The 23,578-nt window shown below is 44.5% G+C and overlaps 2 protein-coding genes across 2 annotated transcripts; both read right to left on the bottom strand.

Moving 5' to 3' along the window:
• Window positions 1–240: 240 nt before the first annotated feature.
• Window positions 241–3,919, bottom strand: LOC129763924 (zinc finger protein 84-like). Its single transcript, XM_055762927.1, has 3 exons — window positions 3,705–3,919; window positions 2,869–3,625; window positions 241–2,812 (listed from the first exon to the last, which is right to left on the bottom strand). The coding sequence occupies exons 1-3, from the start codon at window positions 3,728–3,730 to the stop codon at window positions 527–529; spliced, it is 3,069 nt and encodes a 1,022-aa protein (XP_055618902.1). The 5' UTR covers window positions 3,731–3,919; the 3' UTR covers window positions 241–526.
• Window positions 3,920–8,120: 4,201 nt separating this feature from the next.
• LOC129763635 (zinc finger protein 423-like) lies at window positions 8,121–21,951 on the bottom strand. The gene is made up of 3 exons (XM_055762912.1): window positions 21,745–21,951; window positions 20,187–21,638; window positions 8,121–11,312 (listed from the first exon to the last, which is right to left on the bottom strand). The coding sequence occupies exons 1-3, from the start codon at window positions 21,819–21,821 to the stop codon at window positions 8,222–8,224; spliced, it is 4,620 nt and encodes a 1,539-aa protein (XP_055618887.1). The 5' UTR covers window positions 21,822–21,951; the 3' UTR covers window positions 8,121–8,221.
• Between the last annotated feature and the right edge of the window lie 1,627 nt (window positions 21,952–23,578).

The raw sequence follows: 23,578 nt of genomic DNA, 5'->3' as shown, positions 1-23,578 counted from the left end.
AGGAATAGGAGCAGCGAAATTTTTGGCCGGCGTCACACAAACTCGTATCGTCCTTTTTTTCGAACTGCTTTTTCAGAGATTCCTCCTTCCTTCTACTGTAAACTATTTTCCTTGACCTTTACGCGTTTCGAAGAACCGTACAACGCGCTCGCGGAGTGCTCGTTTATTTCGACGCTATTTGTGTTCAAACTGACAGCACCCGAGCGAAAAGAAAGAAGCAACCCGTTTCTAGAAAGCCCAGAGAGCAATTCTCTCGGTGAGAAAAAAAATACGCTCTTTACTTTTTTCTACAGAAAGATATTGAAATCATTCTCATTTTTCATTAAACACCCGTTCATGATAATCGCAGGAGAATCACGCTAGACAGGTGATCATTCCGGTTATTATTCCACCAAGATAATGAATGTGAGATATCACAGCGGTCCCGTTCAAACGTCCACGGTTCGAATTTTTGAAATTCATTATAATATATGTAAATTTTTTGCATAGAATATAACTCTTACCGATCTACCTCTCTGCATACTGCCTAAAACTCTGAAGGATACTCACTGTATCCTCTACGCGCCGAAATCGCTTCCTGCTTGATTGACACCACATTGGAAATGGTGGGCACCGATGCCTGACTTTCTGTCTCGGCATCCCCTTCTTTTGGATTTTGCTGTGCTCCATCCTGCGTCGCATCCTCCTCGTCGTCATCCGGTATTTCATATTCCTCCACATCACTCGAGACATAAAAACCATCCCGTGACCTTTCGACAACTGCTTCCGTTTTCGCATCAACTTGTTGCTGCTGTTGACTCTCCCCGTCTTGCGTCGTACTCTCGTGGACCATTCTTTCCTTCTTAATCTTAAGCTTTATCTTCCCCTTGCCTTTGACCGTAGGCTTTGAAGGTCCCGGGCTTTGTGCATTACTCCCTTGCACTCGGTAGTTATGCGCATTGACCTGATGTCGTACGCGATCCTGATTGCGGATAAACTCCCGCGGGCACAGGGAACACTGGAAACGAGGGGTTTCCTTGCCCGACGTGCTGTGGTACAGTCTTTTGTGACTCACCAGAAGGATCCTCCGATCGAATTGGGCATTACATTCGTCGCACGGATGTCGGTAGCCTCCGACGTGGACCTTTATATGGGACAGGTAAGTGTTTCGATGAGTCGTTCGTTTTGGACAGTGGGGGCACTTGTAGAAGAATTCCTGGTCGGAGTGGTGCTGTTGATGGTGGGTCTCGAGCATCGGAACGGTAACGAAAACGAGCGAACAAAGTGCACAAGGATACTCCATATCTGGGTCGGGCTTGATGCGTTTTTTCGCTCCCGGTTTTGCAGGAACATTTTTCTTTGACAGCATACCGTGGAACACGGTGTGGTGGTAGCGGCGGGCTGACTTCCGGATGAAGATACGTGGACAGTAAGCACATTTGAAGCGACTCGCCAAACTTAGCGAGGATCCTCCGGTGTGATAGCGCTGTTTGTGCTTTAGGAGATCGGCCGGTTTATAGAAACCGGCATCGCATTGATCGCATTGATGTGGGAGCTTACCCAAATGATTGAGAACATGCAACTTGAGGGTATTTCTGTTGGTGAATACCTTGTCGCAATGTGAACAAACTAGCGAATCCGGAAGGGAAAGCAAAACTTGTTTCGTGAAATCCTCCTTGTCTGAGTGGTGGTGCCGTATGTGGAGTGCTCTAGCTGTCTTCGAAAGTAGCTTTCTCGGGCAATACCCACAAGCGAATGTTTCCTTATGTTCGATAGTCGCTCCATCCGCACCATGGGCGGCCTCCAGATGCCGCTCCATATCCTTTTTACGAACAAACCTTTCTTCACAGTGCACACATCCGTATGGCTGCTGTCCGGTGTGGTTCGCCATGTGATCACGCAGGGAAGTTTTGTGCTTGAACAGCTTGGAACAGACCGTACATTTAAATCGCACCGGAACCTCCGGATGCTTCAACGAGAAGTGTATTCTCATGGTTTTCATGGAGGGGAACTTCCTGTCGCACTTGGAACATGGGAAGTTACTCTTCCTGCCCTCCCAAACCGCTGGCAATTTCGCAGGGGACTCAATGCTGTGAACAATTTGTTCGTGCCGAACACGATCTTGATTACGCACAAAGTACCGTTCACAATGATCGCATTTATACCGCTCTAAAACTTTGTTCTTGGCGTTCTCTCCGTGCCATCGCTCCTTGTGCTTCGTGAGCTTAGTTTTCCGCTCGAAGCAGCTTCCGCAAACGTCACACTTGTGAGGCATCGTACCGTGATTTATCATAATGTGTGACCGAAAGGCTGTGCGATGACGGAACAGCTTACTGCAATCTGGACATTTGTACCTTTTCGCTACCTTTGTTTTTGATTTTTCGTTGGTTTCCTCGCTTTCCGTCTGATGATGCTTCTGGTTGTGCTCGTTGAAAGTGCCATTCGAATCGAACGATTCATTACACTGTTCACAGAACAACACCTGCTGTAATGAAAGATTGGCTTCTACCGGAACATCGGTGAGCTTGACGTCGTGGAAATGAGTAATATGCATATTGCGGGCTTGTTCCTGAAGAAAAATTCGCGGACAGAGTGAACAAGTGAACCGTTTGTCTGTGTAACTTGGCGAATCCTTGTCATGATAACGAGCCGTGTGTTTCTCGAGGCGGTTTTTCATAGTGAATTTAGCACCACACTCATCACAGGAGTATGGAAAATCCATCGTATGAAACCTGGTGTGCACACGTAGCGATCCCGTGTCCGAAAACTTTTTTGCACAAAATCGGCAAGAATAAATTTGTGATTCCTGTGGATGGTCCTTACGGATGTGTGTCTGAAATAAAAACAGTATCATACTTGTTTCCTTTCAGGCTAATCCGATTGCATTACCTTAATTTCCTTCATTAGTCTAAATGTTTCCTTACAAATCGTACAACGATATGCTCCGTCGGAGGTGACTTCAAATGGTAAAGATTTCGTGGGTTCATCTTTAGCATAATCTTCACCATGTGCCTCACTACTAGCCCTAGTGGATGCTTCCATCGACTGTTCTTCATCCTCCTCGGAATCAAGCACTACAACGTCGTCCTTGCCGTATGATTCCACCGGGTGCGTACTGGCCACGCCGTGAGAAGTCTGTCCATACTCATCCATATCGTACGGTTCTGGTTTAAGCAATATATCCCCCTTAATCAGTTCCTCTTCAACCTCCTCATCTAGAAGTTCATCCTGATGGTCTTCGCCCAAATCTCCATGTACCCCGTCCATCACCTCCTCCCCCAGATCTTCATCATCGGTATCGCTGAGACAGTAAATCGTATTGTCCTCGAAACCCACCGCATTTTGAGCGAGCTGCTCCTGATGTTCGACCTTCACCCGCATGTGGATCATCTCAAGCCGTTTCTGCTGCAGCACTTCATCGAGTCTGCGGCAGCGCTCCCGATACTTGTGGAATCCCTCCAGTGTCATTTGACACATCCGACACACCGAACACGGATAGTCGGCTTCGGGCGTGATATGTATCTCGACATGCTTCGCTATCAAATCGAGCAGATCCTGTTTGGGTTCGGCATCGTGCGGAAACACGGGTTCCACGTAGAATCCAGAAAAACACAACCGGCAGTATGTTTCCGGATCATCATTCGGGCTGTAAACAGTGGTGATTATGTTGTTGATATTCCGTCAGTGTATTTTTTTTCATCTCATAATCGAACATATAAACTCACACATCCGGAATGGCTTCATTGTCCATGGCTGCAGCGGTGGACGAATAGCAAAACGAACAGATTTGTCTAAAGAAAAGCGCACCCTAATTACACAGAAAAATGCTGGACATTTTTGCCGTCGTCTGTTTTCTTCACAGCATTTACAGTGACACAAACGCTGCACTTTTGCAGTCTCTGCAACACACGCACACAGCCAGCAACCATTCCGTCCGTCAACACAGTGCGACACGTCAAAAGGGTCGATATGTTGTATTGTACTTCTATGACTATTTTTTTGTTGATGAATATTTAGGGTGCTCATGCACTGTTGACTGAAGCCAAATTGTTTGATACAGCCCCGTCCTAGGCGGCCATATTTTTGGTGCCAACATCTCGAGAGAAAAAAAGCTGAGGTGTATGCGGTTTTGAACCCTACTGACAGCCCTTTCAGCTGAAATGTAGACATTTTTAAAGATTCAAATTCTGAAATATTGGCACCATCCAAGCACATAGGGAGAGATAAGCGATAACAGGACCCTGCTCGTTACGGGCGATGGTAATCGCCGGTAGAAACCCAGTTGGCTTGATGGTTATCTCGTCTGGACTGACTAATGATTTACTCTCGTCCGGATCATGGTTTACTTGGAACAGTAGACCGCGATGATGAGAATAGGACCGACCGAGGTGTAAATTCCACCCTCACGGCTTCGATATTTTTCAGTGCGAAACTTGGAAGGTGAAATTTGATGTTACTTCGCGAAGCGATGGCATCTTCTTCACCCTCGGAACTGATACGATCAAGTCTCACAAGTCGAAAATCGGGGAGGTAGACGATGATATCTGGCTTAAGATGCGTCTCAGTTATAACGGCAGCGTCGATGTTTTACTCGTTCAGGAACTAAATGAGCTCAAAAGTTTGCTTTTGACCGAGCAAGTGTTCCAATTAGCAATTTTCAACAACTCATAGACCATACTGAATAACCAAAAAGGCCAGAGTGTAGTCCTGGTTCTGCTTTGACTTGAACCTTGGTTGGTAGGATGGGGGAACACCTGGGGTCAGTCAGTTGGTAGGATGGGCAAACACCTGGGATCAGGTCTGCTTTAGTTTTACGAGGGGTTGAGAACACCAGCTGGTGATGAGACGGATGCAGCAGTATCGGCCAGATGATTCGTTCAGTGGGATTGGTGAAGGCACTGGAATCTGATGATTTTGATTGATGGAAAGGAAAATGTTTCATATTGCATTCCGGCATCTTTTGGCGCGTAGATTTGGTTGTTGAAGCCACCTTGGGGTTCGTAAAGAATTACGAACGTTTGGGACATTTCTCGCAGAATACTTTCCATAGTTTCCATAGGCTTATATCGGTCCCACTTCGTCATGATGTGATATAAAGGGTGTTTCACATCAAATTGCATCACGGAAAAACGCTGTGGAAAATTACCTTGTTTGACCGATATTTTTGAAATTTCAGACAATAAAATATAACTCATTAGTAAGCTTTGGCATATTTATTTCGTTCAACTTCAATACCATAACTGTATGCTAGGGTGGCAGCGAAAATGATCATATCAAATTTCAAAAACCGACCATGTACATTTTGTTTCTTGGCCCCAAAAAAAAAAGATCTGTGCAATGTTTCAGCTCGATCGGACATGATTTAGGTGTGCCTCAAAGCGCTCAAAGTTTTGATTTTTTGATCCTCGGAAATCTTCCAAGGGGGGAGTAAAGGAAATTTGGAAAATCGATTTTATTTTTATGCCAAATTACTTAAAAATGCATGAAACATGAAGATCTGGTGTCATCTCGAAAAAACAATTTTTGGCCGAAAATCGACCTTTTGGGACTTAGCCTGAGTGGCCAAAAAATCAAAACTTTGAGTGCTTTGAGGCACCCCTAAATCATGTCCGATTGAGCTGAAACTTTGCACAGGTCATTTTTTTTGACCAATAATGCACATGCACAACAAAATGCACATGGTCGGTTCTTTAAATTCGATAATTTTTTTTTCATACCTTCTTTGCCTCGCGGGCCGAGTCCCAAAACTCTATTTTCGGCCAAAATTTTTTTTTCGAGATGACACCAGATCTCGACATTTCATGCATTTTTATGTCATTTGACATAAAAAAATCGATTTTACAAATTTCCTTTACTCCCCCCTTGGGGGATTTTCGAGGATCAAATAATCAAAACTTTGAGCGCTTTGAGGCACCCCTAAATCAAGTCCGATCGAGCTGGAACTTTGCACAGATCATTTTATGGGCCAATAAACAAAATGTACTTGGTCGGTTTTTGACATTCGATGGTGAAATTTTTCCCATACATCCATTTCCACCCTACTGTATGCTCGCACCTTAGGCTTGACTCCACTCATAAGGTTCAGTACAACATCTGGCTGTAGCTTCTTTAAGGAAACTTTGAACAGACGCACGAAGCTAGATCCGACCAAAAGATCGCAGGGCTCTCTTGTTGTTTCAACAGAGGAAGCACCCGCTTCCGTAGACACTCTTTGAGGTAGATCTACCCCTTTACAGTCCCAGTATTCATGAACCACGCACTTCGTTTGGTACATGAGCAGATTGTTTGCCAAATCGTGTATTTCTTGGCAAACTTTGAACGTTTCTGCTTCCTTATTTCCTCCGTTACATCAAACTTGTGCTGGGCAGTGAAGAACAGTAGTCCTGGAAGTTGCCGGAAGGCCGTCTGGACGTAATTCTTATCATCCATGATGAGGCAATGAGACATGAATACATGGATAACATTTGCGTGTATTTCAGATTTTCATTGCTGTATTGATAGCGGAAGTAGCTCAACTGTAGAGTTTTCTATATATTTTCAGGGAGAGAGTTTTGATTTGATAAACGACAAAATTCACTCCCGGAGACCTTCTTCCTTCCTACACTGCCGTGTGTTGTCATATCTGTAATGAAAACGTCAGTTTCCTAGCCGCAACTGTGGATGCCCTACCGGACTATACATTTTAGTATGAATTTATCAGCAAATGCAAACTTGCATTTCGCAGGAACATTCCAGCAAATACCCATCAAACATTAAATCGCATAACAAGCGTATATATAACATCATATGCCCTAAAATTTGGTTGGCATATAATGCGCCTAACTGGCATATGCATGCAAAAGTGGAGGTCATATACATACATGGCAAATGCTTAATGCAAATACCGAATTGCGACTTAATTTGATAATGGTATTTAAAATCGAGTTTTTACATTTCATGCGATTTCAAATATACACTATACATACTTTGATTGATATTATATGCGATTATGATTTATTCGGATTTCTTGTAAAACTTGGCACGTGCAAAATTATACCATTTAATGTTTGCTGGGTATTAAATCTTATAACCTTTACACAGGCTAGATCGCATATAAATTAATGTCAAATTACAATCGTATACAACACCAATCAAAGGATGCATAATGTGTATCTGAAATTGTATAAAATGCAAAAACCCGATTTTCAATATCATTGATGAATTAAGTCGTATATCGGTAAAAAACTAATCCTAATATCGCGATTTGCGGGGTTATATGCGTACATTCTATTTATTTTATAAAATATTGTCAGGTCAAATCGCATATCAGCGCGACAAGCATCGTATATCGTTATGTACGGCTTTATATACAAATATAATATGATATATTCGTATATCGCCTCCACTTTTGCATGTATATGCCAGTTATACGCATGATATATCAACCAAATGTGGCTTGGATGTATGTTAGGGTGTCAGCGAAAATGGTCATCTCGAATTTCAAAAAGTTACCCCATAAAAAAGTTCACCTCCCCAAAAAAAACACCCTATAGGGGCGCTGGTTCTCCGGATTGGTGATCTTTTCACGGCGGAATCTGGTAGAAGTTTACCGTAATAAAAAAGCGCGAACGGTAACACGTAAATTTTATTCGTAGCGAAATGGAAATAGAACTATCTCCTCCGCTTTGCGTCCTGCAAATCGTGGCAAGTGCCCAAACACACCCTATGCGAAATATCAGCTCAGGCGGACTCAAGAGAAAGTGATGCAAAGCGGCCAAAGTTGGAGCTTAGTGTTCTTTGTGCACTTCAACAGTTCTTAACATATTAAGGACTGCAAATAAATCTGTAAGACGGGGAAGGCAAGCACACCAATATGCTTATCGTTCCAGGGCTGTCTAATTCCCAATTTCCAACCCGAAAAAGATGCGAGACAGTGCAGAGAGAACTCAAGGACTCTGCCAAAAAATGAGCTTTGATAAAAGTGGCGTTTATGTGGTTTTCAAACAAATTGTTCTCGAAATACGTTCGATGTATGGATGGACAAAAATATCCTGTTGTTTTTTATTGATGTTGTCAACACACAAAAATGCTGTCAACACACAGAAGTGTTGTAAACCTTTACACGAGGCATTCACAATAAATTCACAGTAAAACACTTTTTCTAATTTCACACTAAACGATTTATTGATATATTTTACGCATACATGTAGTAAACTTTACGACGAAATCCGACATAGACTACTAACACATAATTTCTGAATACTTACGAATCTGTTACATTATCATCTACACTCTGATCTTGTTTAATCTTCTTGTTCGGCGGCATTCCACCATCGTCAGCAGCTGGCTCAGTAGCTTTTGTTTCAGCGGGTTTTGCAGGCGCTCCGGCGTGTTCCGGCTTAGGTTCAACCGCCACATTTTCTGCAATCATTTCTTCCTCTCCGTCCTTTGTCTGGTCCTTCTCACCCGCATCGTCATTGTTAAGTTCCGGAGTGGTAATCTGTTCGATCGTCTGCTTTTTAGACTCTCCCTTGCACTCGGTGGCTGGCACTACCTTATCAATTGCATTTTTTAACGTTTCTACAGGAGTATCTGAACTTTTAGTTCCAACTTGGTTTTTAATTTCTGTATTTTCTGAATCGCATTCTGTTTTTTGTACTACTGTGTCTAAAATACTAGAGTTGCTTTTGACCCCTTCCACTGCTTCGTCTTTTGAAATTCCTGACCCACAACTCTGGATATCATTCTGTTTGTTCGCGCCTTCGCCTATCTCCGCATGTGGTGCTGAAGTTGCTGATGCTTCCTTTTTTGTTTTCATTTGTTCTGTTGGTATTGACAAAGGTGGCTCTCCGGCACCGTTGATAACTTCATCGGTATTTACTTTTTGTTCAATTTCAGAGGGGTCTGTTTTTAAATTATCTTTCTGAGAGGATTCTCCATCGCTCCCGGGGTTCTTCTCTTCATTATTCTGTTCATTTACATTTTTTGGTTCGCCGGTGCATTCCGCATCGACCGCTTTAACAGGACCTGTCTCTGGAAGTGATACTTCTGTGTGCTTCTGTTGTGAAATTTCACCCTCACCCACGGAATTCTCCTTTGCATCATTTTCCTCCTGTGATTTATTTACAGATTCGGGTTTCGCTTCATCCACAACTGAACTTGTCCTCAAGTTCGCTTCCTCAGTGAGAGCTTTGTACATTTCACTCTCGGTCGCGGAATCTGTCTCTGCATCATTTAGCTCCTCTGAAGTGTCTGCTTCAACTGAATTTTTCCTACCTTCCGCGTCCTCTGTAGTAAACTTAGACATTTCCCTGGCATTGGTGGAACTTACAGCTGCTACTTCCTGCTCGTAACCATTTCCATCCTCCGCTTGTGGTATTCCGTTCTCTGTCTTTATATCGTCCGTTTGCTCATTAGCTGCCACAGACGATTCGATCGGTGTCGTTTCCTCAACCGCCAATCCGGGCTCTAGTTTCACTTCTATCTCCGGTTCGTGGACCTCAGCTTCTTCGTCGTTTAACTCCTGTTTAATAAAATCCTTCGCATTCAATGGTTGCTGACTTTTCTCTGCCTCGGAGCCACCCTCCCCACTCAGCATGGAATTTTGTAGCTTCTCTCTTTCTCTTCTCTCCTTCACACCAGTCTTGTGCTGTTTGAAATGTGTCTTATAGCTGGACGCATGCAAGTACACCTTAGCACAAACTGGACACTTGAATGTGCATCTTTCCTCCGGATGATCGGTTCGATAGTGCTTCCGCAGCACGGTGGTATCCGTCACCTTCAACGGACAATGATGGCACTCAATCTGGAAACCATCCTGCGGATGATGAACGCTGATGTGCCGTTCGCGATTGCTCATGCTCATGAACAGCTTCGGGCAGTACGGACAGCTGATTAGTTTGAGCGTTTCCGTCGAAGTGCTGCTGTGGAATCGTCGCCGATGTTCCTCCAGCCGGGCACGATACGCCACTTCCAGTCCACAATCCTCACACTTGAGCGCGTTGGTAATTTTGTGGACAGCGCCGTGCGCCTGGAGGCTCTTTTTCGTTTTGAAACGCATCTGGCACCGATCGCACTGGAAGGATAATGCATTCTGATGGGCACTGAGAAGACGCTTCTGCTTGAACAGCTTCGAGCAGCAGTGACACTTGTAGCGGGTCTGGTAGATGTGTTCCTTCGGGTCGTAATCGACATCGTGGTGGATCCGCATGTGCTGTCTGCGGTAGCGTATGGGTTTCGTACACAGCGGGCATTTGTAGAGTAGCATGAAGGTTGGATGGGCTTTCAGCATGTGCTTCTCGTGAAGATCTTTCGATTCGAGCTTCTTGTCGCACTTGGTGCAAGGGAACAGAGCCAGTCCAGTGTTCGGATCGAACTCAAACTGGGGCTGAGAATGAAGCTGATCCTGATGGAGGGTAAGCTTTTGCTCACTGTTAAACGATTCGTCACAGGCAGGGCATTTATATGTAACCTGTTCGGAGTGGTCCTTCTCGACGTGCTTCAGAAGCCAGTGACGACTTGAGAATGCGGCCTCGCAATACTGACAAACGAACGGAAGATGTCCCAAGTGAACCACAAGAATGTGGATCCTAAGCAAAGTTAATGTTTTTAGATCCTTCGCACATTTTGGACACTCACACTTCACCATGGGAGGATCGGATTGGTGGAATTGTTTCATGTGTTCCGACAGTAGCTCTCGGGAATTGAACGTGATGACACATCTCTCGCAAACTTGGATTTTCGTGGTCAGATTCTTCAACCGCGTCGGTTTACGATCGTGATATACTCTCGAGTGGAGATCGTAGTATTTCTTTTCGGTGAACAACAAACGACAAGGCCCGCATCTTATGCGTTCCAATGTGAATGTAGGTGAAGTGCTTTCATGGAAAAAGCTGACATGCTGCTCCAGTCTTTTCTTAGTAGCATACACCTGGTCACACTTGGTACACTTGAAAGGATGATCTAGCGAGTGGAAATGCGCGTGACGATCACGAATCGCCGCCGACGGGAATCGGCGCTTGCACTCGCCGCAGCGGAAGCTCTTCCACTCGGTTGGGTGCTGCAGCTTGACGTGCTTCCTTATCAGCAACAGATGGCGGAATGTTTCCGTACAGAACTTGCACTGGTAGGTACGGTTCTCCAATCGAACGAAGTAATCGTCGTCCGAATCGTTCTCGTTCAAATCGTCCTGCTCGATGTCGTCTCTGGACTGAGCGTTGAACGAGACATCCCTCGAACTGGCGGCTTGCTCACTCATGCCAGATAAATCCATCGCATTGGCTGACGTGTCCGACTGATCGGGATCTTCCTTGATCTTGACCGAATAAGCGGACAGGTTAGCAGGGTCCATGAATCTATGAGGAGAAAAGGAAATTCTATTATCCACCGAAAAGTTGTACGTTTACTTGGTTTGATAGTGTAACATTGAATAAAGTTTTATTTGCTAATATACATTCTGTCCAACTTCTATAAGACCACCCTGATTATATTTCGTTGTGACACAAACAGTTAGAATTTCAACAAGATACATTCACACATTGTAGAATGCTTAAAATAAAGTATAAGTATAAAGTATTCGAAAGAGTAGAAGAGCGACCTTGAGCTCTTCAATCGTGGTGTATTGATTTCCCCCAGTGTTAAAATTCTGCGTACAAGAATTCTTCTAAGATTTTCAATAGGATTCAAGTCTGGAATAGCGAGCCGGCCAGCCGGAAAAAATAAGTTTTTGGTCCTCAATCTTTTGCTTAGTTTTGTTGCTGGCGATATCCACGATATCCACGCAAAAACGATAGGAGAGAGGATTCCAGAACATGTATGTAATTCTTGAATGATGTGAAAGCCATCTTGAGCTTTCCGGTTACATAGAATCCCGCCCAAACTATGCACGAGCCTCTGCCAAAATTCCTGGTTGAAAAATACTGTCCCTTCTTCCGTAAATCACGCTAGTACTTGTTGAAACCATCAGGACCATCCAAATTTAACTTTTTTTCGTCAGTGAACTTTTCGTTATGGTATATAGCAAAATGTATTCTTTTGGAAACATTCTTTAGCACAACATACCATATCCCACTGTCGGTTCATGTGAGCTTTGGCAAAATTCAGACTTCTTTCTATGTGGGATGGTGTAAGATGGAGAGCTTTAACTTTTGAAGCCGTCTTTATGTGAGGATTTTCACCAAAACTTGACGAATTGTTACTCGAGTATCATTTAAATTGAAATATTGCTTTATTTGCATAAGCGATTTTGGGGTATTTGAAGCTGTTCTGGATATTCCTCGTATATTCCGGTCAGAGAGCTTTGATTTACGTGGAGCTCTCTCCTTCTTACCGTATCCTTGAGGATTCGCAAAATAATTGAGCACTACTTAATGGGCTCGTCCAATCCGAGTCGTCCTAGTCGTCCTATGAGTCGTCCTAATAATCCTCTCAACCGGAACTTCACCATCGAGGAACTTTCTGTTGCCCTACGTTCCGCAAAAGGTGAGTCAACTGGCCCTGACGGTATCGGCTATAAGATGCTGAAACAGTTGTCTCAGCTCGGACAGTCCACCCTTCTCAGCATCTTTAACGACCTGTGGAATACACACGAATTTCCCGAGGGTTGGAGACACAGCCTAGTAATACCCATACCTAAGGTCGGTCAAAGCAGCAACAACGTGAAAGGCTACCGTCCAATTTCCTTAACCTCCTGTTCATCCAAGATCCTGGAAAGAATGGCGAATAGACGCCTGGTCACCTTTCTAACCGAAGATAGGAAATTGGACTATCGACAGTTCGCCTTCCGACCGGGTATGGGCACCAACAATTACTTCGCGACCCTCGGAGACGTGATAGCCGAAGCCAACAGGAACCGTCAGCACATGGAGATGGTAGCACTGGACCTAGAAAAGGCATGCAACAGAACATGGATTCCGTTAGTGCTGAAAACTCTGGCAGATTGGGGCGTTGACGGGAAATTACTGCACTTCATCAAGAACTTCGCCACACGCCGAACCTTTGAGGTCAAAATTGGTAACATCAGTTCCCAAGCTTTCCACGAGGAAACAGGAGTACCTCAAGGTTCTGTTCTTGCCGTCACCCTCTTTCTCGTCGCCATGAATAGCCTGTTCCAGGTCCTGTCTGGGGGAGTCTTCGTGTTTGTCTACGCGGACGACATTCTTCTGATGGCAGTGGGTGACACCCATAGGATTCCACGCATCAGGATACAGGCAGCTACCAATGCCATCGGCCGGTGGGCGGCCGAGAGAGGATTTAGACTTTCAGCGCAGAAGAGCGGCCATATGGTGATTTGCAGCGATAGACATCAGGGTCCCAACTCCAGGGTCCAGCTATACAAAAACAACATTCCCCGCCGAAAAACGCTAAAGATCCTTGGAGTGTTTGTTGACCACAAACTTAACTTCCTCCGCCATTTCGAGGAAGTTAAGAAGAGCTGTGCCACCCGGTTGAACCTTCTAAAAACCATTTCCAAACCGCACCGGAGCAACAACAGAAATATTCGGCTACGGGTGGCTAAAGCCATCATCAGCAGCCGCCTCACCTATGGCCTTGAACTGACGTGTTTGGCTGGAGACAAGCTCCCAAAATCTCTGGCACCGATCTACAACAAAGCACTACGGACTGTCTCCGGTCTCCTGCCATCAACTCCGGTCTCCTGTCTGCGCCGAAATTGGAGAACCTCCTTTCGATCTGATCATAGACTCGGCGATCGTAGCCAGGACTGCCAGTTTCTTGTCGAAAACCAGCGGTAGAGGGGAGACCCACCTGACCGCCCTTAGCAACACGATCCTGCAGCGGGTGGCGCACGCCAACCTCCCCCCAGTGGCAAAACAATCCTGGTTTGGTGCGAACGACTGGAGGTTCCCAACTGTTCTCGTCGAGAACGGTATTAGGGACAACTTTCGAGCCAGGGTGAGCTCGATCGGTCTGCTAGAATATTTCAAGGCCATCATAGCAGAAAAATACCGTCTCCACGAGATCAGATACTCGGACGGCTCAAAAGGACCATCGGGAGTTGGATTTGGGGTAAGCGATAATAATAATAGTCTGATTTCCAGCAAGAAACTCGCGGACATCTGCCAGGTCGTCTCGGCCGAAGTGGCCGGCATCTTCGAGGCAACTACAACTTCATCTTCCAAGCCGTTGTTGGTCGTCTCCGACTCGGCAAGCGCCATTGATGCCATCGGTGCGACCAGGTCCAAACATCCATGGGTACAGGCCATCAGGAAGAACATATTGCCCGACACTGTGCTCATGTGGGTCCCCGGACATAACGGCATCGCAGGGAATGAAGCGGCCGACCAGTTTGCCGGAATCGGTCACACCAGACCGTTCTTCACTCGGGATGTGCCGCTTGACGATGTGAAGTTGTGGATCACCAACTCTTTCCGCACCTTTTGGACCGAAAGGTGGTTTGCAGAGAGGGGGCAGTTCCTCAGAAAAGTCAAGGGCACGATTGTCAGGTTTGACGATGTTAAAGGAATGAGAGAACAACGAATCCTGTCCAGATTGAGGACCGGTCACTGCTCGGTCTCACACTGATTCAATAGAGGACCCTTCCATCTACTCTGCGACCTCTGCCAAATCCACAACTCCGTTGAGCACTTCTTGTGTGGTTGCCCGAAATTCGATGATCTACGAAACCTGCATGGAATCAGCGGGAGTGTAAGGGACATCTTGAAGGACGATCCAGCAAGAGTAGCAGCGCTTGTCTGCTACCTAAAAGATGCCGAACTATTTTTTAAGATCTAGCGTCTGAACAATGGATCAGTCAAGAAGATCCTTGTTCCTTCCCCTCCACGATGAAGGGGAATAAGAACACGCCGGCATCTTCAACGGCACGGCTTCCTCTCCACTGGCCTGGAGCCATGGTCCGAGGACATCCATGCCATCTGGTCCAACAAGCAAACAGCAAGTTCTTTGTTAAGTCATGTCTCGCAAAAGGATTTATATGTGTCAAATTTTTACGTCCAATTTTTATGTGATAATTTTATGTGCAATCTGTTCCTAACGAAACCTTGCGGCAATGCCGTCGATAAAGAGGCGAACCAGCCCAGGAGGCTGAAAACCTCTCAAATAAAGAATACAAAAAAAAAAAAATCGTCCAATCCGACAAGCAATTTCTCTGATACCAACATTTTTTGGTAAAATGCATCGATTTGTCTTTCTTCTCTCTCCGTGAGCACTTTTACCTTCGCCATTTTCCAGATTTATTGATCAAAACAACTAAAACAACGGAAAATGTAACTGGTCTTATAGAAACTTGACAATTGAAATATACAAAAACTTTCGTTTCCGCTCAGCGCTTATACACACATATGTGAAAATCATTCTAGTGTGTAGGTGTTCGTAGTAACCAACACCTACACACTAGAATATAAATTGAAGCATAGTTTGTTTGTAATGACCCGAAGCAGCAAGATCATACCCTGGTCTTATAGAAATTGGACAGAGTGTATGAGGGCATGCTATAATTCCATGGTTACTATTCTAACAGCGGGAGTGTAAGGGACATCTTGAAGGACGATCCAGCAAGAGTAGCAGCGCTTGTCAGCTACCTAAAAGATGCCGAACTATTTTTTAAGATCTAGCGTCTGAACAATGGATCAGTCAAGAAGATCCTTGTTCCTTCCCCTCCACGATGAAGGGGAATAAGAACACGACGGCATCTTCAACGGCACGGCTTCCTCTCCACTGGCCTGGAGCCATGGTCCGAGGACATCCATGCCATCTGGTCCAACAAGCAAACAGCAAGTTCTTTGTTAAGTCATGTCTCGCAAAAGGATTTATATGTGTTAAATTTTTACGTCCAATTTTTATGTGATAATTTTATGTGCAATCTGTTCCTAACGAAACCTTGCGGCAATGCCGTCGATAAAGAGGCGAACCAGCCCAGGAGGCTGAAAACCTCTCAAATAAAGAATAAAAAAAAAAAAAAAAATCGTCCAATCCGACAAGCAATTTCTCTGATACCAACATTTTTTGGTAAAATGCATCGATTTGTCTTTCTTCTCTCTCCGTGAGCACTTTTACCTTCGCCATTTTCCAGATTTATTGATCAAAACAACTAAAACAACGGAAAATATAACTGGTCTTATAGAAACTTGACAATTGAAATATACAAAAACATTCGTTTACGCTCAGCGCTTATACACACATATGTGAAAATCATTCTAGTGTGTAGGTGTTGGTAGTAACCAACACCTACACACTACAATATCAATTGAAGCATAGTTTGTTTGTAATGACCCGAAGCAGCAAGATCATACCCTGGTCTTATAGAAATTGGACAGAGTGTATGAGGGCATGCTATAATACCATGGTTACTATTCTAACACCCCCCCCCCCTCCCCCCCCTTAACCAAGAATTTCTTGGATTCCAAGGGTCTTCCGTTCACTTTCAAACTTTCTGATGGGTAGTGTCTTCATGCGCAAGTCCACTGATTGATTGTCAGTAATGACATGCTCCAGTTGGGTTGCTTTATCCTCAATATGCTGCCTGACGAAGTGATGTCGAATGTCGATGTGTTTGCTTCTCGAAGAGTAACCAATTTCCTTCTCCGCCAAATGAACAGCACTCCGGTTGTCGCAGAAGATGGTCGTTGGTTCCGAGCATCCTGACAACTCCTGTCTAAAACCTCTCCACCAAATAGTTTCTTGAGTTGCTCACGCAACGCGTAGTTTATGGATTCTTTCTAACGTATCGTTCTCATCAGCCCATCGCAGCATCCGCTTGTGATCTGCCAATCTTTATCAAAGTCCCACGAACAGTTTTCTACTTTGTTACCCACTCATCTTCCCGCTTTACTATATAAAACCGATAGGAATAGACAAATCGGTCTTAGTCTCCATTGGAAAGTCAAATATACCACATTGTCCATCACTCCGAATATCGTTATATTATATTCGGAGAATAAAGTTGTTTCGTTTCAATTTCCAAATCAAAAGCACTGATTCCCAAAGTCCGAAAGGTGATCGCGGTAACATGAGTGACAGCTGAAACTGCTATACACTCGGCTTCCGTTGTAGAGAGAGAACAACCATCGACTGCTTACGACGTTTCCAAGCAATTGCTCCGCCCGATTGTGTAAGCACGTATCCAGTTATAGAACGACAGGTGTCAGTATCATTAGCCCATTCCGCATCTCAATAGCCTACGAGCTTTCCATCACTTTGTCTATTGTATACCAGTTCCATTTGCTTCATCCCCTTCAGGTAGCGAAGAATACGCTTCGCCGCAATCCAATGAGCTTTACAATGAGCTGGGGTCGTTACAGAAATGACTCTCCACATTCACAGCAAAACTGATATCAGGACGAGTTCATTGAGCCAAGTATTGCATGCCGCCAACTAGCTCCCGGAATGGAACCTTTTTCATCTGTTTCCGCTCTTCTTCCGACTTTGGACTTATCTGCTTGGTCAGCTTCAGTCCTGGATCCGCTGGTATTGCCACAATATTGCATTCGGCCGCACCGAATCGTTTCAGGAAATCGAATTCGAATTCCACGAACTTTGCTAGCGAGCCCCAAATCCTTCATTTCAAATTTCTTGTACACGTTGTTCGAAAAAATAAGTATGTCATCTACGCAGATTGCGACTATAAGAATAGATGTGGTTTCGATTTTGTAGTAGACACAGGAATCGTACTTCGACCGATACATACTTTCTCTTCCTTTAGTTCTCTTTGCAGAAAACCCGTCACTACATCCATCTGCAGAACTTTCAGTCCAATCCTGGCTGCCAGAGCCAATAAATAGCGAACAGTAGCATAACGAACTACAGGTGCGTAGGTCTCGTTATAGTCTAGTCTACGCCTTTTACTTGAGAGAAACCCTTGATGACCAATCTGGCCTTGAACCTCTCTACCGAACCCTCCGAGTTGGTTTTCACCTTTCACCACTTCGACCGTAAGGCTTTTCGCCCAGCAGATAAGTTCGTCAGTTCCCACGTGCAATTTTTCCGCAAAGCATCGTGCTCCGATTGCATGGCTTTCTTCCAACGATCACTGTCATCACTGCGAATTGCCTCTTGGAACGTTTTTGGTTCATCAAACACCACCTCATCGACAATATTAGCGTCATCGCACTCTCGGTATTGCTCTGTAAACTGTAAAGGATCTTTAACTGCGGCACTGCAACTGCAAGGATATAATCATGATACTTGCCAGAAGGAACGCACTCCTCCTCACTATACCTTACCAACTTACGTGGTCCTCTGATTGTGGAGGGAGCGCGACAGGCTGCTGAATAGACTGTTGATCTTCTGTTTCCTCTCCATCCTGCTGCTTGGATGTATTCATGCTCTCTGTATCTCGATTTGGATCTACGGATGGTACGATTAGTTCAACAGGATCAACTGCTGCACTCTGTTCCTCAGTCTAAGGAACTTGATTGATTTTTTTCATTGAAAAATGACATCTCGGCTAATAACGATATCCTCCACCTTCGGACTGTGAACTCGGTATGCATTTGAACTGTTACTTTAGCCCATGAAGATTCCTGGTTCGGACTTCGAATCCCACTTCTGTTCTTCGGGTCAGATGTCTCGTGATGAATGCCAGACCGACGAAGAAGTTGTTTTCATTTGATGATTGATATACTCCTTCCCATTACCAGATCTAAAACGTTTGATTTTCTCACCTGTTTGGTTCTCGACAAAGCTTTTGAAATCTTGGAATGCGTCCAGTACTTCAGTTTTCGAATTCAACAAATACACAAATGCCTTTCTGCTCGCATCGTCAGTCAAAGTTAAAAAGTAGCGACTGTTACCTATTGATGTCGTCTCCATTGATCTACAGAAGTCGGGATAGATTAACTTCAACACACGGTCTTCACGACGTGCTTTTTAATGAAACGGTTGTCGATGGTGCTTGCCCTAGATGCACGGTACACGGTACTACGTAGAATCATTCACACTGAATTCAAAACCGCTAGCCATGCTTCCTAACCTTTTCATGCAGCCAACAGACTTATGGAACAACCTTGCAGATCATCACTGACGGAACTGACGCACATTCTACTCACGGATAACACATTGACCGCCAAATCTGGTACGCATAAAACTCCGTTCATTGCTATTTCACATGTTGCTGCTCCAATATCTGAGAACAAAATTTACCAATCCTTTGACAATGACCGGCACCGAAGGTAGCGTTGGCCACAATAATGCTTGACGATACTTTCTTCGCATCCACAAGGAGATTCCTGTTCCGGCACAAATGAGTAGTAGAATCCAAGATCCAATCCTCTTCAGTTGTAGTCAATGCCTGGCATGTATTAAACTCCGCAAAAAATGAAGCATGACCACTATTCTCGGAATTATTTTCTTTCCTCCCCACAGTTACTTGACTGGAACACTGGGACGCATAATGACCGATTTTCCTTACACCGGTAGCATCACACACCTGATTTCTCGCCGCTGGTTTTCCAAACCGATTTGGACTTGCTGAAGAACGCTTAACCACCTGACTTCGCCTCATTTGATATCTTCACATATTGCAATAGTTTTGCTTTGACTACGTCTGCCGTTAGCTTGATTCCAGATGAGTCCAGGCCAAGGACTGCTTTGGCAATCCTTTCATTAGCAAACTAGCAAGCCAAGCGTCATCCACCTTGAAGCCAACTTCCGCCAACTGATGACTAATCAAGAACAACCTCCTCAGCAAACCAATCTTCCTTGTTGATTCCCCGTGCTCGTACGTATTCTGGAGATTGTCCCACGCTTCTTTCGCATTCTTGGCATCCCTCACGAGTCCATAAATGCTCGAATTGATACATCGAGACATATGGTAGCCAACGCTTGTTCGGATACTTCTTCGCTTACTGTTGGTTTCCCATCAGCTCTCTCCGTCACAGCACATCAGGTCCGTTCCTTAATAAGGACCATCCCTTGGTGGCAAAATATCACTAACTATAGTTTTCCGATCCTCGAAGAATCTCCCGAACTGGGACGGAAATTGATCATCCCGGGTGTCTTGGCAGCCCGAGTTGATTCGAATTTGATCCTTCAGGGTTCACCATTTTCACACGCCTTTGAGAAAAAAAAATCCTCTCTTCACTAAGAGAGCCGTATCCTATGGTAACGTTTTCTGAGCCCATAACCTGTTGTTCGTCTACATGTTTTGATAGTGTAACATTGAACAAAGTTTTATTTGCTAATATATCAAGGCATTCTATAATTCGATGGTTACTATTCTAACAAAAGTTGCAATCAAGGAAACAAACACTCACCTTCTAATGTCCTTCACATAATCCCATGCGCCGTTCTCGAGCTGCGACAACAGCAGCGGCAAATGCTCTGGCCCGATCGCAAGCGGCGGCTGCACCGTCATCGGGGTAGGCTGCTTCAGTGGGACCATTGAGTGTTCCCCAACGTCGCCCCCCTCATCACTCATCGATTGATCCGCTTCCGGTGGCTGATGATTTCTGGGCAGAGGAATCTGATGGCGCACATTGGCATGTACTTCCATCTGTTGGATAGATTTGAAGTAAACCCGACACAACCAGCAACGATACCGCAGCTCGAAGGAAGAATCCACATCGTCACTATCGGCTATAGTTGGATGTTTCTTCATCAGGTGCATCTTCTGGTGTTTCACAAAGTTGCGACAGTGCATACACTTCCACCAAGTTGGATCCTGGTGAATCTTGCGATGATTCCTCAACTCGTCATGACTGCTGCACTGCATGCTACAGTCGATACATGTGTACTTGTTTCTTCTGCTGGGAGCCGGTTCCGGTGTTACTGCCTGAGGTGGTTGTTCCTCTACCACCTCAGGCACAGGGGGCATAATCTGATTCTCCTCCTCATTATCGAACTCCTCCTCTGTGAATGATTGGCCTGACTGATTCAGTTGCTCCTGTCGGGACATGACAATGCCATGTTCATGTTTAAGATGGATCAGTAGCTGTTGGCTGTAGCCAAAACTGATTCCACAATGCTTGCAAGCGTGAGGCAATTTACCGAGATGCACACGCAAGATGTGGTTGCGAAGTATGGTGATTCTGCTGAACTGTTTACTGCAGGTGCTGCACACCAGGGTATCTTGTTTGGGATCGTTCGAGTGGTGATCTTTGATGTGAATTTTCAACAGTTTATAGGAGTCGAAAGTAACCATGCATTTTTCGCACACCTGTATGCGATCACTCGTCAAGTCGGCTTCCTGAGAGTTACTGCTCTTGTGAGATCGTATATGTGCCAGACGGGCCGTCTTAGTCATAAATGATTTGTCGCAAATTTTACACTTGAACATCCGCGATTCACCGGGGTGCTCTTCCTTGCAGTGGACCATGAATAGCGATAGCGAGCGGAATATTTGCGAGCAGATTCGACACTTATAACTTCTATTTTCAATGCGTATATACGGTAGATCCGCTTCATCTTCATCAATTTCATCAAGAGGTTCATTTTTTATCACTTGGTCCAATCCAAGTCTTTTTCTTCTAATGGCGATGTCTACCTTCAAGCAATTCTGCCGAAACAAATCAAACTGATCCAAAATGAGCTGACACGGACGACACAAAGCACACGGATAATCTTCATGCAGACTCAACCCGATGCCTATGTACTTCCCGATAAGTTCCAGCATGTACACATTCGGATCGCTCCCCATTGGGAACAGTGGTTCCACATCAGGCGTCGTCAAACATAGCCGACAGTACGACTCTGGATTATCATTTGGCCTGCAGTAGAAAAATGATGCAGAGAATAACACGCACATCAATCAATCACAAAATGGAAAATGGAAATTTGAAGAGCCCCATACACATTGCACATCTCGATACTTACACGACCGGGAGATCCTGTTTGGAAAAAATACTCTCCGGGGCGAATGGATCTTCCCTGGAGGATAAAGAAAGATCCATCTTTTTCTTCCTTTGACCGATGGAAAATTATTCTTCTGTCATCGGCGATTTTTGCCAGTGACTGTCAGAAGAGGCTGTTTATATGCCGCCGTTAGAACCAATACAGGCGGAGTCGTCCTCTCAGTGCGGGGCTGCTAGAACGTTTCAAAATATTTACAAGTATGCGCAGAGCGCAGCTCCTAATTTGCGCCTCGCGTGTGTGCGTGTCGTTATCGTAGAATGTACAGAGGCTGCAGTATAGAGACACTAAAGATAGAGACTGCATATCAGGGCCCTGTTGCATAATCTAAATTTCGCTAATACTAGTCTTGTAACTTGTAGATTCCTGTTGCATAATGAATCTAGAAGTACAAATCCAGAAGTCTAATATTACAAGTTGTTTACACCTGGGTCATGCGGATAGAATCAAAATGGTTGTCAAAAAAAAAAAAAACAGGAAGTGGGTTATATCTGTGGTATAACCGCAAGACTATCGTTGATTTAGTGATCATTTGTTTGAAGTTGCACATGAATCAATTCTCAATGAATGGATGAATGAATAAATTGCAAGATTGGTGAAAGTTCTTCTTGTAAATCTGTGAGCGGATGAGTATATGTATGAAATTATCATACATATTTAGAAAACTTCAATTGAACTCTTTCAAAGTTGTGAAGGGGTCCTGAAAAGAACCGGTTTGGTTATGTGGACCTGAAATGAGTGATTACCGGATGGTTTGATTGGTGAGCCCATGTGCGGATCTAAAAAGAAACAATTGGTTTAAACTTAGTCATAACAAGATCTATGTAAAATGTGTGTGTGTGGCGGCTGCTCCGATGCATCAAACGGAACCAATTTTCGATACTGGTACTCTCTGGTACTTGGCCGCCTTCTCTTCTCCTCTTGATGGATCGGCTCTTCTGCGCTCCCTCATAGTTCGAAACATACTGAATGCGTTTCAGGTCAGGTCAGGTAATGAATCACTCGATCCCTCGTCGTCCAGCAACGATGTTGTCCAGTCGGTGTCCTCACGAAATATGAATGCGTTTCACCACCATAATATCGCTTAAGTATGCTTTTTGTCCGTGATTGAATCGAGAAAAGGTGTGGTTTACGATGGTAATTTGGAAGGCAAACTAGAGTCGAATGAACTCTCTGAGTTTGAAACTTTCAGCGACTGAGTAATAATCGATTGAAAATTATATGATTTTCGCGATGCGAAACATTTTATCCTACTGACGGGGGAGAATAATCTTTAGAAGCTTTCCCGCTATTGCACTTGATTGAAAAATCACAAAACCAAATGTATTTGGTCGCAGTATTATATGGATAGAAAACATTAAAATAAACTCTTTCGCTTAAATGTATTTTTCAATTCCAAAAGGGGAACTGGCAGATTATTTTTCAGCAACGATCACTTCTTTCCGGATTCTTATCGATAACCAGCAAACGAAAGGAGTTGCGTGCGTGTATGTATGTGGCGGCTGCTCCGATGCCTCAAGCGGAACCAATTTTCGATGCTGGTACTTTCTTGGTCGCCTTTTCAGTGGCATCACTCTCCTCCTGATGGATTCCCTTCTGGCCTAAGGTGCACAAACAGGCTCTTGGATTCAGAACCGATACCACCAGTAAGGTACTGATTTTCAGACAGCATTTACGCACCCAACAGTCAACAGTGTAAAAAACATTATTCGTGTACTCAATAAATGGAAAATAAATCTTCAAATATACCTTAACCCTTTAACGGGTAGTGGCAACTAACAATTCCGCTGAAAAGTTC

The sequence above is a fragment of the Toxorhynchites rutilus genome, chromosome 1, assembly GCF_029784135.1.
Source record: "Toxorhynchites rutilus septentrionalis strain SRP chromosome 1, ASM2978413v1, whole genome shotgun sequence".
Classification (NCBI taxonomy): domain Eukaryota; kingdom Metazoa; phylum Arthropoda; class Insecta; order Diptera; family Culicidae; genus Toxorhynchites; species Toxorhynchites rutilus.
This window is presented reverse-complemented; position numbering and strand designations above follow the sequence as displayed.